The sequence below is a fragment of the Pteropus medius genome, unplaced genomic scaffold (assembly GCF_902729225.1).
Source record: "Pteropus medius unplaced genomic scaffold, Ma_sr-lr_union100, whole genome shotgun sequence".
Lineage (NCBI taxonomy): Eukaryota > Metazoa > Chordata > Mammalia > Chiroptera > Pteropodidae > Pteropus > Pteropus medius.
In genome coordinates, this window is record NW_024352786.1 from 244365 (window position 1) to 258054 (window position 13690).

At 38.1% G+C, this 13690-nt stretch overlaps 1 protein-coding gene across 1 annotated transcript in view; it reads left to right on the top strand.

Annotated features, from left to right (window-relative positions):
* DAPP1 (dual adaptor of phosphotyrosine and 3-phosphoinositides 1) overlaps nucleotides 1-13690 on the top strand; it is a 42265-nt gene that overhangs the window by 12929 nt on the left and 15646 nt on the right. Inside the window, exons 2-3 of the mRNA XM_039848885.1 lie at nucleotides 3571-3693; nucleotides 7231-7364. Coding sequence (XP_039704819.1) covers nucleotides 3571-3693; nucleotides 7231-7364 — 257 coding nt within the window. The remainder of the gene's footprint in view (nucleotides 1-3570; nucleotides 3694-7230; nucleotides 7365-13690) is intronic.

Consider the following 13690-nt stretch of genomic DNA (forward strand, 5'->3'; position numbering starts at 1 on the left):
CGGTCTTATTAGTGTGGATTTGTGAAGTAGATGTCCAGTGGCACAGTCCTGAGAGGGGTTCAGCTGAAGGCCAAACTTAGCCCAAGCCTCTACTTCCCTGGGGCCACCTGTTAAGATTCAGCAAGCAATCCACGAATGCTGTGCTTATAGTTATCTCAAAAGGCTACACCAGAAACCAAGGTCAGCTGCCTCCAGTATGAGTCTAGGCACTTCCCAGCAAGGAGCACCTGGCTCTCTGGGGATGTACCAGGTTGTGGCTTGGGTGGAGCTGTGAGTTGTGGGAGGTGGGGTTTCAGGGAATCCTGGGCTGAGCGACCTCTGTTACCCGGTTTGATGACATTACAGCTATGGCAGTGATGTGTCCGTGCACTGGGAGTTGGGGAGGGCTCAACAGGGAACAATAGATACCGCTGGCACTTCTGAACAGAGGGAGTCTTGTCGAAGCCCTCACTCTGACAGTGTCTCCCTGTAAGTCCCTGGTGCCCCCTGCGCGCAGCTAAATCAGCACCGGTGCTCAGAGAGAGCAGGTCCATCACCGCAAACGTCCGCTTTCAGACTCTTGGCCCCTTTATGAGGCGTCTGCCACTGCTGCAGCCTCCGTCTCACTCAGCTGCTGGAGACCGGGCAGCCCCACATCCTCGCCCCATCCTACCTTCTGCTGTTGCAGAGTGACTTCTCCCTAGTTGTATGGCTTGTTCCTCTAGATCCCAGGCAATTTTTCCTTGCTGCTGCTCCTTATTACTGTCACAACTTTGATTTGGTCGCCAGAGGGATGAACAGAGCCTCTATCATCTACACCATTTTTTTCTCCTCTCAGGATCTATCAGCTTTTAATGTGTGTGTGCGTGTGTAACACCCTCAGTGTTTCTCAGTGGGGATGCAGCTGGCATTCTGAGTAGGACAAGTCTTGATTGCTCAAAACTGTATCATTCTTGAAATGATGTTAAGTCTTCCTCACCTAATGCTGGTAGCACCCAATCCCCTGCCTTCATCATCTGACAACCAAAAATGTTCTCACGCCTTTTCAAACACTTTTGGATGAGTCTTTACATAATCTCATCCTATGAGCACTCAAATTTATCATCTCACTGTTACTTCATATTTACAATGGCTCCAAATTTTTACTCTCACAAACACGACTGCAGCAAACCCCTTTGTTCATCTTTCCTTCTGTTTGTGTGTGAGTGTTCCACTAGTCAGACATGAGAAATGGAATTGCTGGTCACCTGTGCGTGTTCAGTTACAGTGCATGTGCTAAATTCCCCTCCAACTTACACCCCTACCAACAGCAGACAATAGTATCCATTGTCTCCAAATTCTCCAGTACCTAATACTGTCTAACTCTATTAGCCAATGTAGTGGATAAAGAAAATAGCACATTGTTGTTTTAATTTGCATTTCTCTGATTAGTATTGAGTTAGATTATTTGAAATACATAATTCCTCTTCTGTGAAAGACTCTCTCTTCTCTATGTGCATATATTTTAATTTTTACTACATACACTTTATGATCAGAAAAAAATTATACACACTTTAAAAAATAACTTACTTGTCCTTTGAGGCCCACTTAGATGTCGGCTCATTTAGGGAACGATCCTGATCTTTCTCCTGGAAAGTCTGTTGGGTGCTTCCCTCTCCGGTGTATAGTTTGAAAAGTATTTGTCTCATCCTCCTGACTAGATTAATGGTTTTTTGAAGCCCATCCTGAGGCTTTTCCATTTTTGTCCTTTTTGACCTGCCTAGTGCAATGCCTTACATGATGCTTTGCATAGATTTGAAGCTTAATAAATAAAGATTTATACTGTTGAATGATAGAAGGTAGAGAAAGTTGATTATGGGAAAACTGCCAACTTCACTCTATTATATTTTCGACCTTTAGTTCTTCATGCACACAGGTGGACATATTCCTACAAAAGATATGTAGTGTTGTTTGGATTGATAGTCACTTCCCTGGAAGACACGCTCATCATAAGTTTCTGGGAAAGAAATGCTTAACGCAATTAAAAGAGGAAATTTAGGAATTTGTAGAAGAGCTATTTGGAGAATGAGGATCCTCATTGTCCCATAAACATTATGAAGTGTAGGTAGCCATGCGGCAGGCTCTGTCTTAGGTTTGCCAGGGCCCAGGACTCCATCAAATCCAAGAGATATCAAGATTCACTCAACCAAGCCTCCAACCATTAATTAACACTTACTGAAATGTTCCATATTGGAACACAGTGCAATTCTTCTTGCTTTATACTCAAGTATTTCATGTGTGTTTATGGTATATAGTTATTATTTAAAAGATTGCCATAAAAATTTCTTAGTAAAAACTACCATCAAGCTGTAATTATCAGAAGAATTCTGTAAATGCTTGAAACACACACTTCAGATCTCATTGAAAAGAATCCAAAGGAATGTCGAAATCCTTTACATTTTAGAAATTTTTTGATCAAATTTTGTTGCTTCGAATATATTGCCTACAGGCTCAAACTGAATCTTATTCTGATACATTCATCCAAAAATTAATTATTGGCAAAAGGCGTTTAAGAACTGTGACTTTATGGAGATTTCACCTATCCAAAGAAATAGAATTTTGGCTGTAGCCAAACCTGTTTTTTGTTTGTTTGTTTGTTTGTTTTATAGTTTTTCATTTTTAATTCCTCCAATTTTTTAATTGACATACATCATTAGTTTCAGGTTCTAATTATCCTTTTAAAGCATTTTGTGGTGAGAAGATTTGAACTTGTCAGTGAATCAGTTCAATGAATGAGGCTGCTTTGTGAGTAAATAACTCAATGAGTTTTCTAATTAGCTGTTTTTTCTTGCCATTGCTTTCAGCTAGCAAATACATTTCCAGTACAGGATGGAGGCATCTCTGCCCTCCAAAGGAAATATGCTAAAGAAACATCCATTAGGAAATGCAGATTTAGAATAGAGCTTGGAAGCTTATGTAGAAACTTCCTTCCACAGATGGCCTTATGTTTACTGTTTATTATCAGGCTAAAATTTCAGACCATGGGGATGTCTCAGTGGATACCAGTGTGGCCCATGACAGCAAGACTCCTCACCCTCAGAGTCAGTCTCTTCCTAGAAGTTCTTTTACCTTATACACATCCTGCTTACAGTCCTTTGTTCACTGACAACATTGATGTTATTGCCCGTGTTTCTTTTCTGAGGGTTGTGAGGGAGAGATCTGTTTCAGCCCTTTCTCCTTGGCTTGCAGACGGTCATCACCACATTCACATGGCATTCTCCCTGTTTGCAAGTCTGTCTCCAAAATGTCCCTTTTATACAAGAAGACACAGTCATATTGGATTAGGGCCAACACTAATGATGTCATTATAATTTGCTAAGGACCCATCTCCAAATAAAGTCACATTCTGATGTACTGAGGGTTAGGACTTCAACATATGGATTTTCAGCTTTGCCCAGCAATTTCCTTGTCCTGATGTTCTGGCTGAGAGCTTGGTCCCTGCGCTACTTGTGTGGGGAATGTTGCTAAGGTAATCTCTGAGGGGAAGAGCTGGAGAAGGAAGTGTCACCCTGTGGTCTGCCCTGAGTGAAAGCCCTGTCCTCTCCTTCCCAGGTGGTACCACGGCAACCTCACCCGCCATGCGGCCGAGGCTCTTCTCCTCTCAAACGGATGTGATGGGAGCTACCTTCTGAGGGACAGCAATGAAAGGACCGGGTTGTACTCTCTCTCTGTGAGGTAGGATGCTTAAGAACTCTATAAATTCAACATGGTCCCCAACTCTTACTTACATGGCCATCACACTCAAATTGCCATATAACAAAATTCTCTTGATTCCTGTTAGACCAGCAGACGTGAAGATTCGAAACTCTGAGTGGTGACACTATAAAAACAAAACAAAACAAAAAAAACACTCTTGCTCCTTCCATTGGCAGGGGAAAAATGTTAGTGCTGAAGAAGACTTCATGAATTGTTTAATCCAAGCCTCTTGCTTGACTGATGAAGAAACTGAAACCTGAAGTGGTAAAGTGTCTGGCACCCAATACATCAGCGATAGAAACAGCACCATATCCCTGAAAGCTGGTCCGGTGCCCTTTTAATATTTCTTGGTTCCTCTGGAAAATAAGAGTGATTTGAGGCTGTGTAACATTCATAATCACAAACTCAAGCAGGCAAAAGGTCAACTTTTTTTTTTTCCTGTGAATGGACTGACCTTCCATCTCCCCTGAATGTTAACAAAATTAATCCAGTCCCTCCCAGGTATACCCAGCTAAAAACTGATTGTCCAGTCTCCCGGGGTCTCTCTCCTCACCCATCCCTTCCGGCTGGACTCCCTGTCAGAGAAGTTGACCTACCCATGAGATAATCAGGGGGAGTTGTTGGTTCAGGATCCATCACCTTGGCGTTTGCTGGCATGTAGCAAGTCTTTGTAAGCTCGTGGGCAATTGCCCCAGGCTTAGACTGGGGATGTGAGGACTCCATGAAACTGCCCTCGGCCACCCACTCATTAACCTCAAACTGTCACTATTTTATTGCTGTTCTGAGGGTGCCCACAGGTGCCCTTGAAAGAAAGTCACAGGTTCCCATCCTGCTGCAGTCCCTCACACTGATCACTGACGGGGCATAAGTTTTTCTCTTTTCTTTCCCGCTCTGCGTGGTCCAGGTCTCCTCATCACTCAGTAGCAACTCCCTTCTCTCTGAACCCTTTTTTTCTATCCTACTATTCAGCTCAGCAACATTTTTTGTTTGTTTGTTTGTTTGTTTTAATCTCCTCTTCCTCTGATATGGGGGAAAACACTGGCTACAAATGCATTTTCTTAAATAATTGATGGCAGACCTCTATGAGCTCAAAAGCCAAGAATTAACATGTTTTCTTATCTTCTCTTTAGACTTGGGGCCTTCCATATTTTCTGTGCTACATAACAAATAACCTCAAAACTTAGTGGCTTAAAACAACATAAATTTATTTCCTCAGAGTTTCTGTATCTCAGAAGTCCAGGCATGATGTGGCTGGCTTCTCTGCTCAGGCTCCTACCGGGGTGAGAAAGAGATCTTGGTCAAGGCCATGGCTTATCCGGGGCTCAGCATCTGATTCCTTCAGTCTCTCTTTTCCTCTTCATTCCTTTTCGTTTATTTCCTTGCTGCTGTTGGACTTAGCTCCCCATTTTCCATAAAACTATGAGCCAGAGACCACTCTCAGCTCCCAGAGGCCACCTGCAGTTCCTTACTGGTGGTCCCTCTAGGCAGTTCACATGGATATTTGCTTTTTTCTAGGCCAGCTAGAACAGGTCTCTCTAATCTCTTCTGTGACAACCAGAGAAAACTCTGCTTTTACCAAAACGTTTGACCTCACATGATTAGGTCAGGTGCACTCAGACAAGCTTCCTATTTTAAGGTCAACTGATTTGGGGCCTTAATTATCTGCAAAATCCCTTCACAGGAGCATTTACATTAACATTATATTGAATAATTGGGGAAAGTTATGGCAGGTGTGGCAGGCAGCATTCTAATATGGCCCCAGGGGCCAAGAACCCTGGGGCCATATTAGAATGCTGCCTGCCACACCTGCCATTCCCAGGATTATCAGAAGGAACGCTGCGGGCTACTTTAAGTGAAATGGGAGAAATCGGTGGAAAGGTAGTCCAGTAAATACAAGGGTGGGGTGGGGGGACACATTAACATTTTTATCCTACTCTGCTTTATTTTCTTTACAAACTTTCTAAATAACATTAATGGGGAAATTATTAACCAAAAATAGAATTCTGTTTAAGCGGAAGCAGGAATTGTGCTTTTTCTGATCAACTAATGTTAAAAGTTCATCAAGTACTTAGGCTGCAGATCTTTTATTGCATGGATCTCCCCAAAATCTCAAACAAACCTGTGGAGTAATGGAATCAAAGAATGTTAACTTTTCACTTCTATATGTCTCATCTGAACAATTGAATCATAAGCTCATTACAAATAGATGGCATATACATTACATCCATATAAAATTGTAAATATAAATTATTAATTTTCATCACAAGCACTTAGAAATGCCTTTAAAAAGGATGCACCATCGGAGGTGACAGAAACCACAGACCAGCTCAGGAGAATGACTGTTTTCATTCATTCATTCATTTATTCCTTAAGAATAAATATTTAATAGTATCTGCTCTATGCCAATCACTTTGACACGTGTTGCAAAAGATTCAAAGACCTTGTCCTCAGGAAGTGTAGCCTAGCAGGGGCAATGAGACCATTTACAAATACTTCACTACAAAGGAGAGTGTGGTAAGTGATGTGAAAGAAAGCAAGATAAGTGCTTGGGCTGTTGAGAAGAGAAAAGCGAGTAACTCAAGCTGGACGAATCTTGCAATACTTGATAGAGTAGGTGGTATTTGAATGGACACTTGATCAGAAACAAAGGGAAGAAGGTGCAGGCGAAGGGAACTGTGTGAGCTAAGGGTCAAAGTGGAAACTCCTAGGGGAATTGCAGGTTTGGCTGGACTAGAGCAGCAGATCTCAAGATGTGATCCCCAGACCAGTAGCATCATCTGAGAATGTGGTAGGAATGCAAATTCTCAGGCCCGACCCTGGACTTACTAAATCATAAAATCAAGGAGTAGAGCCCAGAAATCTGGGTTTTATCTAGGCCTCCAGGTTATTCTGATTTCTGATGCATACGAAAGTTGGAGTGTGCCCTGCACAAAGAGAGGAGAAATAGTGGGAGTCAAATAAGGTACATATACTATACATAATTTATAATTTATTTAATGTTCTGCCTCATTCCAAAAGTGAGGTGAAAAATGACAATGTAGGAAATTTGATATTTTAGTCAGTAGGCAGTGGAACAGGCGTGGAAGAAAAAGGGCTGGAATCACATAACTAATTAAGTGACAGAAGCAGAATTCAGACTGACTCCCAAATTAGAAAGGGTGGAGGGCCAAGGCCAGAGGAGAATTTGGGGAAGGTGAGTCCTGCCATTTCTGTCATCTCTCTTTCCTGCGTTTCTTAAACTCACGCTCCTTAAGGGGGTTAATGTTCAAGGACTCCTTCAGTAAGTCAGAGAATGCACAGGGAGAATTGTCTCATCTTCCATTAGTGAAAAATGGAGAAAAACGCACTCTGCCAAAAGAAACTGTGCTTTAAAAATGCCAATGGTTTCAACAACTGTGTCATAATTCTCAATTTTTAAGAGGGTTTAATGGTGATACTAATACCTAAAGTTATTATTTCCCTTCAAAAATGATATTTATTTATTAAATAATGTTAAATATTCCTTTTTTCTTTCAGAGCCAAAGACTCTGTCAAACACTTTCATGTTGAATATACTGGATATTCTTTTAAATTTGGTTTTAATGAATTTTCATCTTTGAAAGATTTTGTCAAGCATTTTGCAAATCAGCCTTTGATTGGAAGTGAGACAGGTAAGTTATGAATTTAACTTATGAAACATTGTTTCAGAATGCAGGAGATGCAAGGCAGATATCAATTAAATACTGTCACTTCTATTGAAGTATGTGCATGTGACATGCAATTGAAATATCTTTTCCAATTACTGTGCCCTATCCTACATTAATCATTACATATATCATTATTTCAATAATATCTTTAGAAGAAAATATGCTTTGCACAAAGTAGATCATTTTTTCAGAATATTATTTAAAGGATTGATTAAAAGTACACAATTTCTTTAAAATGAACTATTCACTTTAAAATAATATATATAATAAACAAAGGAAGAACAAAGGTAAGGACAATGTTTTGATTCTTCATAATTTTAGGTATGGGTAGTCCTTTTATCTTCTAACATATTGTAGTTTGCATATCAGGGATACCCATGAAAGATAATTTTGAGCATTTTAAAAATAAATTCATACTTAAATTTCCATAAAGATCACTAAATATTGAAAATATTGACTTGCAATTGCTCTCCTGAGCAATTTCTTCATTTCATCATAAAATATGTTTCTCTTGTTTTGGTTTCTCCTAAGTTTTTAAACTGTACTTAAGTATTGCTGGAAAAATTTGAATTTTCCTGTTCGAGTGGTTAGAATCAAACCAGAAAATTCAAGTTAATAAAGAACCTGTGGCGGAAGAGGAACTAAAAATTGAATAACACAACTAGTTACCGTGAATTCGTACATATTCCTTTTCTTGGTAAACATGGCCAGGGGGCTTTTCGTAAATTTCAGTGTAGTGGGAAGAGATACCACCATTGCTTTTTTCTTTTCAGCTATTTCTGTGGTCTGGATAGCCCCTGATATGAATCATATAGTGTCGAGCATAGATGAAAAGTACAATGGAAACCACAAATAGTTGCCTTACTTTCCACTGACCACACAAAGCCTACGAGAGAATATTCTAAACTATAAAATTAAAACTATAATTTTCTTTCTGGTGGAAATTTTTCCAATCAGACCTGAAAATTACTTTATCATTTAACCAGCAGTAGTTCTCATAAACAAATGGCAGGCAAAGATATATTTCTTTTCATTGCTACTTTGACTTTGAGAAGCATTTGAGTTTCTCAAATCCCTTCACTTCAGACTTATTTTCTGTGTGTGTTTAACCCTACACTCAATTTTGTTCAATTCTTGGTCACTGGCAATGGAGAAGAGATTTTTGAAGCCAAGAACTTTATTTTGTCTACCTCTGTTTTTGTTCTTCTCCATGTCCCCCAGGTCCTGGTACAGTGGATGGCACTTTGAGTGAATGAATGAACAAATAAGTGAATGGATGACTATGAATAAGACCACTTTGTAGCTTTCAAAGCCATTATAATTGTTACCTTTCAGCCTTATCTTCTTTCTCCAAGCGAAGTCAGCTTTCTTCTCTTAAACTCTCCTCCTAGACTCTATTTCAACTGCATTGATCATTCTCTGGACTCCTTCCTAAAGTTTCTTGAAGTTAGGGAAAAGGCACACATTCTGCCTACCAACAGGTTTCAAAACACTTTAAGATCAAAGTGAATGCAGTTCTTTTTGGTTGAATCTTTTGGCACTGATCTAATAACCAGGCAATGAGATCACCTAAGACTGCTCCAAAGTAAAGGCTCCTTGATATTGAGTTTGAGACAATGTTCAGCTTCCCTGCAAATACATTAATTTAGCTAAAGGTTTATGATTGATGTTTTAGGGATTGTAAGGATTTGTAATCCTGACTACTAGTAGTTATCTCCAAAGCTAAAGCTTGCTATATCATTATCATTACTATAATTCTTTTATTTATTGCAAAAAACCCAGATAACTAGGATTTTTATCCTTTCCACTGCATCTCTTCTGTTCTATTCATTATTCAATAGGGAATTTGTTGTCAAGATCTAAGCCTCCTGACAACTTTAAGATTCTATTATTATAATTTCCCCTTTCCCTGGCTATCACCTGCATTTAATCTCTACAAGCTCCATTAAAATTTCTGTTCACTCTAAATTTTCTTTATTCACACCCATAAACACTGATAAATGTTTATAATCCTCAAAACCCAGTCATTTCCCAAGTACATCATAAACGTATACAATGTACTTTCTTGCTTTCCTTTCCTTAATAGTCCTTTTATCTTCTAACATATTGCATATTTCACTTTTTCAAAAATCTTTGCACTAGTATCTAAACTTTTTGAGAAAAGGGATTTTTGTCAATTTTGTTCCCTGATATGTCCCCGGACCTAAAAGGATAAGTGCTAATAATTATCCGGAACGTTTCATGTTGAGTATCCTGTTACGAATGCCTGCATTGCGGCTTGCATGGCCACACCACAACCAGCAAACTTCTGACAATAAATTTTTACTTCCAAAATTTATACAAGGCATAATTTGAAATGATGTTTTGTGTTGTATGTATCTCAGTAATGATTAAATTCAGAATTTGCCTTAAATTTATAATAGTAAGATGTTATATAAAACTCCTCTTCATATTTGTAAATGGCTTCTAAATTCAATTCAAATGAACTTAGAAATTTGTGACTTTTTTATTAGTATAGATATGTATGGTCCATTATTAATTTTGATCGTATCCCCTTATAATTAGCTAAGTTTCATATATTTACTCTTAAGAATGTAAAGTGTTTATCTTTATGTTTAAATGGCCAAATATTTTTTAAAAATTACCATTCCCATTACCTTTTGTTTCTGTTGCAACACTCATGTACATGAAACTGTCATATATATATATATTTATTATAGGAATTACTGCGTTGTGACTTTAACCAACTAAACAGCATGAAAAATTATGATATAAGTCAAGTGCTGTGTTTGTGCTTACCCTTTATAGAAATTGGTTCTCAGTTTTAAAGATCCTATCTGGTTCTTTTTAAAATGTTGAATTTCCACGTCGCTTTCTATTTTGATGTGGGGATTCCGAACCTCTCAATAACTTCTATTGTTACTATTATTTTATTTAGTGATACCAGCCATTTTACCCAGGTGGCATTATAAAATAATTATGTTAAAATTAATTTTAATTTTAGAATTATGTGACATTTCTAAAAATAATTGGTGACTACTTGGAATTTTGCCAAACCATGACCAGGAATCACTTCTTTAGCTTATGTTTGCTAAAAATGTATATTTTCTTAGTTTGTAATGAGGTGTGTTTGCAAAAGGAAAAAGCATGCAAGGAAGAGAATGAAACCAACATTTGTGGAGCATTTACTGAGTTCAACGCATTCTATTAGATGTTTTGACATATATTACATTATTTAATCTTCTGAACCAACCACAGCAAATGTGCAAAGTCATCCCATTTTCAGATGAGAAAATAAAAACTCAGAGTTTTTAAGTTTTTTGCCTAAGTTTGCACAGCTAGTAAGCACCAGAGCCAAGGTTGGAATCCAGGCCAACCTAGCTCGAAAGCATAAGTTCTTTCCTTGCACCTAGCTGTCTCCTGAAACTAGTCTCGTGGTGACGCTGTAGTACAATAGTGCCACAGCACAGCATAGCCTTAAATAGATTCAGATAGGAAGAATCTCTGCCACAGTGATACAATAGGATGTTTGTACGATATGGAGGACTACAATACGTCTTATCTCTCTGTTTCTACATTTAGTCTACAATAATATTTTTGGTTGTGATAGAAAGCCATTGCTCTAAAACTGTGAATCAACTTGAACTTCTGTCTTTGTATTTATTGCTGTTCTTCTTTTATTTACATAAGTTGCCATTTAAGAAATTATTCTAGAGGATCTTAAAACATGAAGAGATGGACTAGAGAACATCCAAATACTTTGGCCCATTTCATTCATGTCTCCCCTGAAAGGATATAATACAGCCTATGTAAATATAAGAAGGTAAAATAAAATGTCAAGTTTGATGGAGAAAAAGGAAAGTGAGACACGAAGATAAAATGGCATCAGGAGTAAAGTATTTCAGATGAATATGGCATGTCTCCAGTAATAGGGACACATATTTGGTTACGAAGCATGCTAATATTTCTTGCCCCCCACTTGGGCTTCTGTGTTTAACTAGATTTATGAATGTTAGAATACACAGAGATCTCAGATCATTTAATTCCTTCTTAAAAAATGAAGAAATTAAGCCCTTGTGAGAAATGTTGAGACAAAAACTCTCATCTCCTTTCCTGAAGTCTCCTCCTAAAGAATCCATTTCTTTGAATATTGATTTATACATATATTCTCTTGCTCACAATAGACAGAGTGCAACATTTCACCATAGAAAGTTTCCATAGTGGTGATCACACCAAGGCTGAGAACAATATAAGGTCTAATGAGTAAATATGAATTCCCAGTTCAACTCTGGTCTCTGCCATTCACCAACTCTGTATCCTCAGGCAAGTTATGTAACCTGTCTGAGTTTCAGAATCATCATGTTATATGATTGATCTAATGGTATAATAGTTTATACCTTAAATGTTTATGACTTGCTGTGAAGATTGAATTAAATTAGGTATGTAAGACATTTAGAATGATTCTTAGCATGGCATAATTACTTAATCATTATTATTGTAATTTAATGAAGCCCTTTTATGGTAAGTTATTCTATCATATTATACATAAGAGCTGTATATTCTTTGGTATATCATGAAGAGATTGTTTAGGGACAACTGAATTTGTATTTATAAAATGTTTATATCTTCTTCAAATTTTAAGCCAGTTCCATAGTGAATTTATATGAAAGGTAGAATCAACCTTTTGACCATTCCAAAAAGGGTGAACTGACTTGGCTTGGTTATTTTAACAGAATATTATATATTTTCTCTTGCCCTGGTTGACTGGTCTGCTTCTCTTACCTCAGTATATTTCTCCCTGTGAAACTAGAAATTGAATATTAAAGCTTCTTTGTATGTAAATGAATGTGGTTTAACTAGCACCATTTTATGATAGGTTAAATAAAGTCCATTTGCAAAGCAGGTTGCAAAGAAGAAAGGAGAAAAATCTTGAATCTTAAATCTTGTTAACCCCGCCTCCAAAAAGAGCCACTTCCTATTGGCAGGAAGAGACAGAGGAACCCACATGCATAAGCCAGTTGCAGTGCTTGTTTTCTGAATTTGGGGCAATAATGAAACATGAATAGGTGTGGTCTTATTTTAATTTAATTCATCAAAGAGATACTGAGTCTAACTATGAACTAGGCACTATTAGCCACTGACAATATAGTGATGAATCAGATATCATCTTCACCCTCAAACACCTTATAGTCCAGCTGGGGAAACTGATGGGTAAGCAGTAGATTTAGTCATTCAAAACAAAATTTTCCCTTTCAAGAGTGATGTGTGCTCTTGCACTACACTCTATTTCAGGTATCAAACCAATGCCTGGGGCTTGAGACTGTTCTTACTCTTCCTGCTGGAATACAAAGTGGATCCTTTCAATGCAACCTCACAGTATTACATACAGAGTAGGTGTCCTTAAAGTTACAGTTCAGTCAAAGCAAATTGAAATGCCTGCTTTGGTCCTGCTCTGATTACCTCAAAAACGAACCTCCGCTGAGCATTTCTGAAACCAGGTCTCAGTCAAAGGCAGGAAACAACAGTCTTCTTTATGTAGTTCAGAAACTGCAGTGAAACTTGCAGCCACATTTCCAAGACCTGTGGTTGCTAATCTTCCTTTCTCTTCTCCCTCTAGCAGCTTTGCCTCTTTTTGCCTTTTATCTGAATCATCCAGCCAAGTCCTAGAATTAATTTGATTTGAATATCACTAACCCAGAGTTTCTCTCCTATGGAGCCAAGGCACTATCTTGGACCTTGGGTAAAAATTAGGAGTCTGTAGTGGCTACATTAGATAAGTTTCTTTTGATTGCAAATCACAGAAACCAACCCTGAGTAGCTGTTTTTGTTTTTATTTTATTTATTTATTTATTTGTTTGTTTATTTATTTATTTATTTATTTATTTATTTATTTATTTGAGGGGTACAGGGAGAGAAGCGGAATTTTTTGGAAGAATATTAGTATTCCCTCCCAGAATCTAAGGACAAACTGAATAACAAGACACAATAAGAAATTAACCCAGTGATCATGAAAACTCTGAAGCTTTCAGCAAATTAAAATGCCTGCCTTGGTCCTGTTCTGATCACTTTGAAATGTACCTCCACTGAGCGTTTCTGAAACCAAGTTTCAGTCAAAAGGCAGGAAGCACCAGTTTCCTTCCCATAGTTCAAAAGTTGAAGTTAGTGAACCTTCTCTCCAGAGAAGTAACTGAGCAGATCCCTGGGAAGTAAATCCAATGAGTATGGTCCAGGTGAGGAGCTCAGAAGGACGGCCAGGGTCTGTGGGGCTCTACCTCTGTACTGAGGTGACA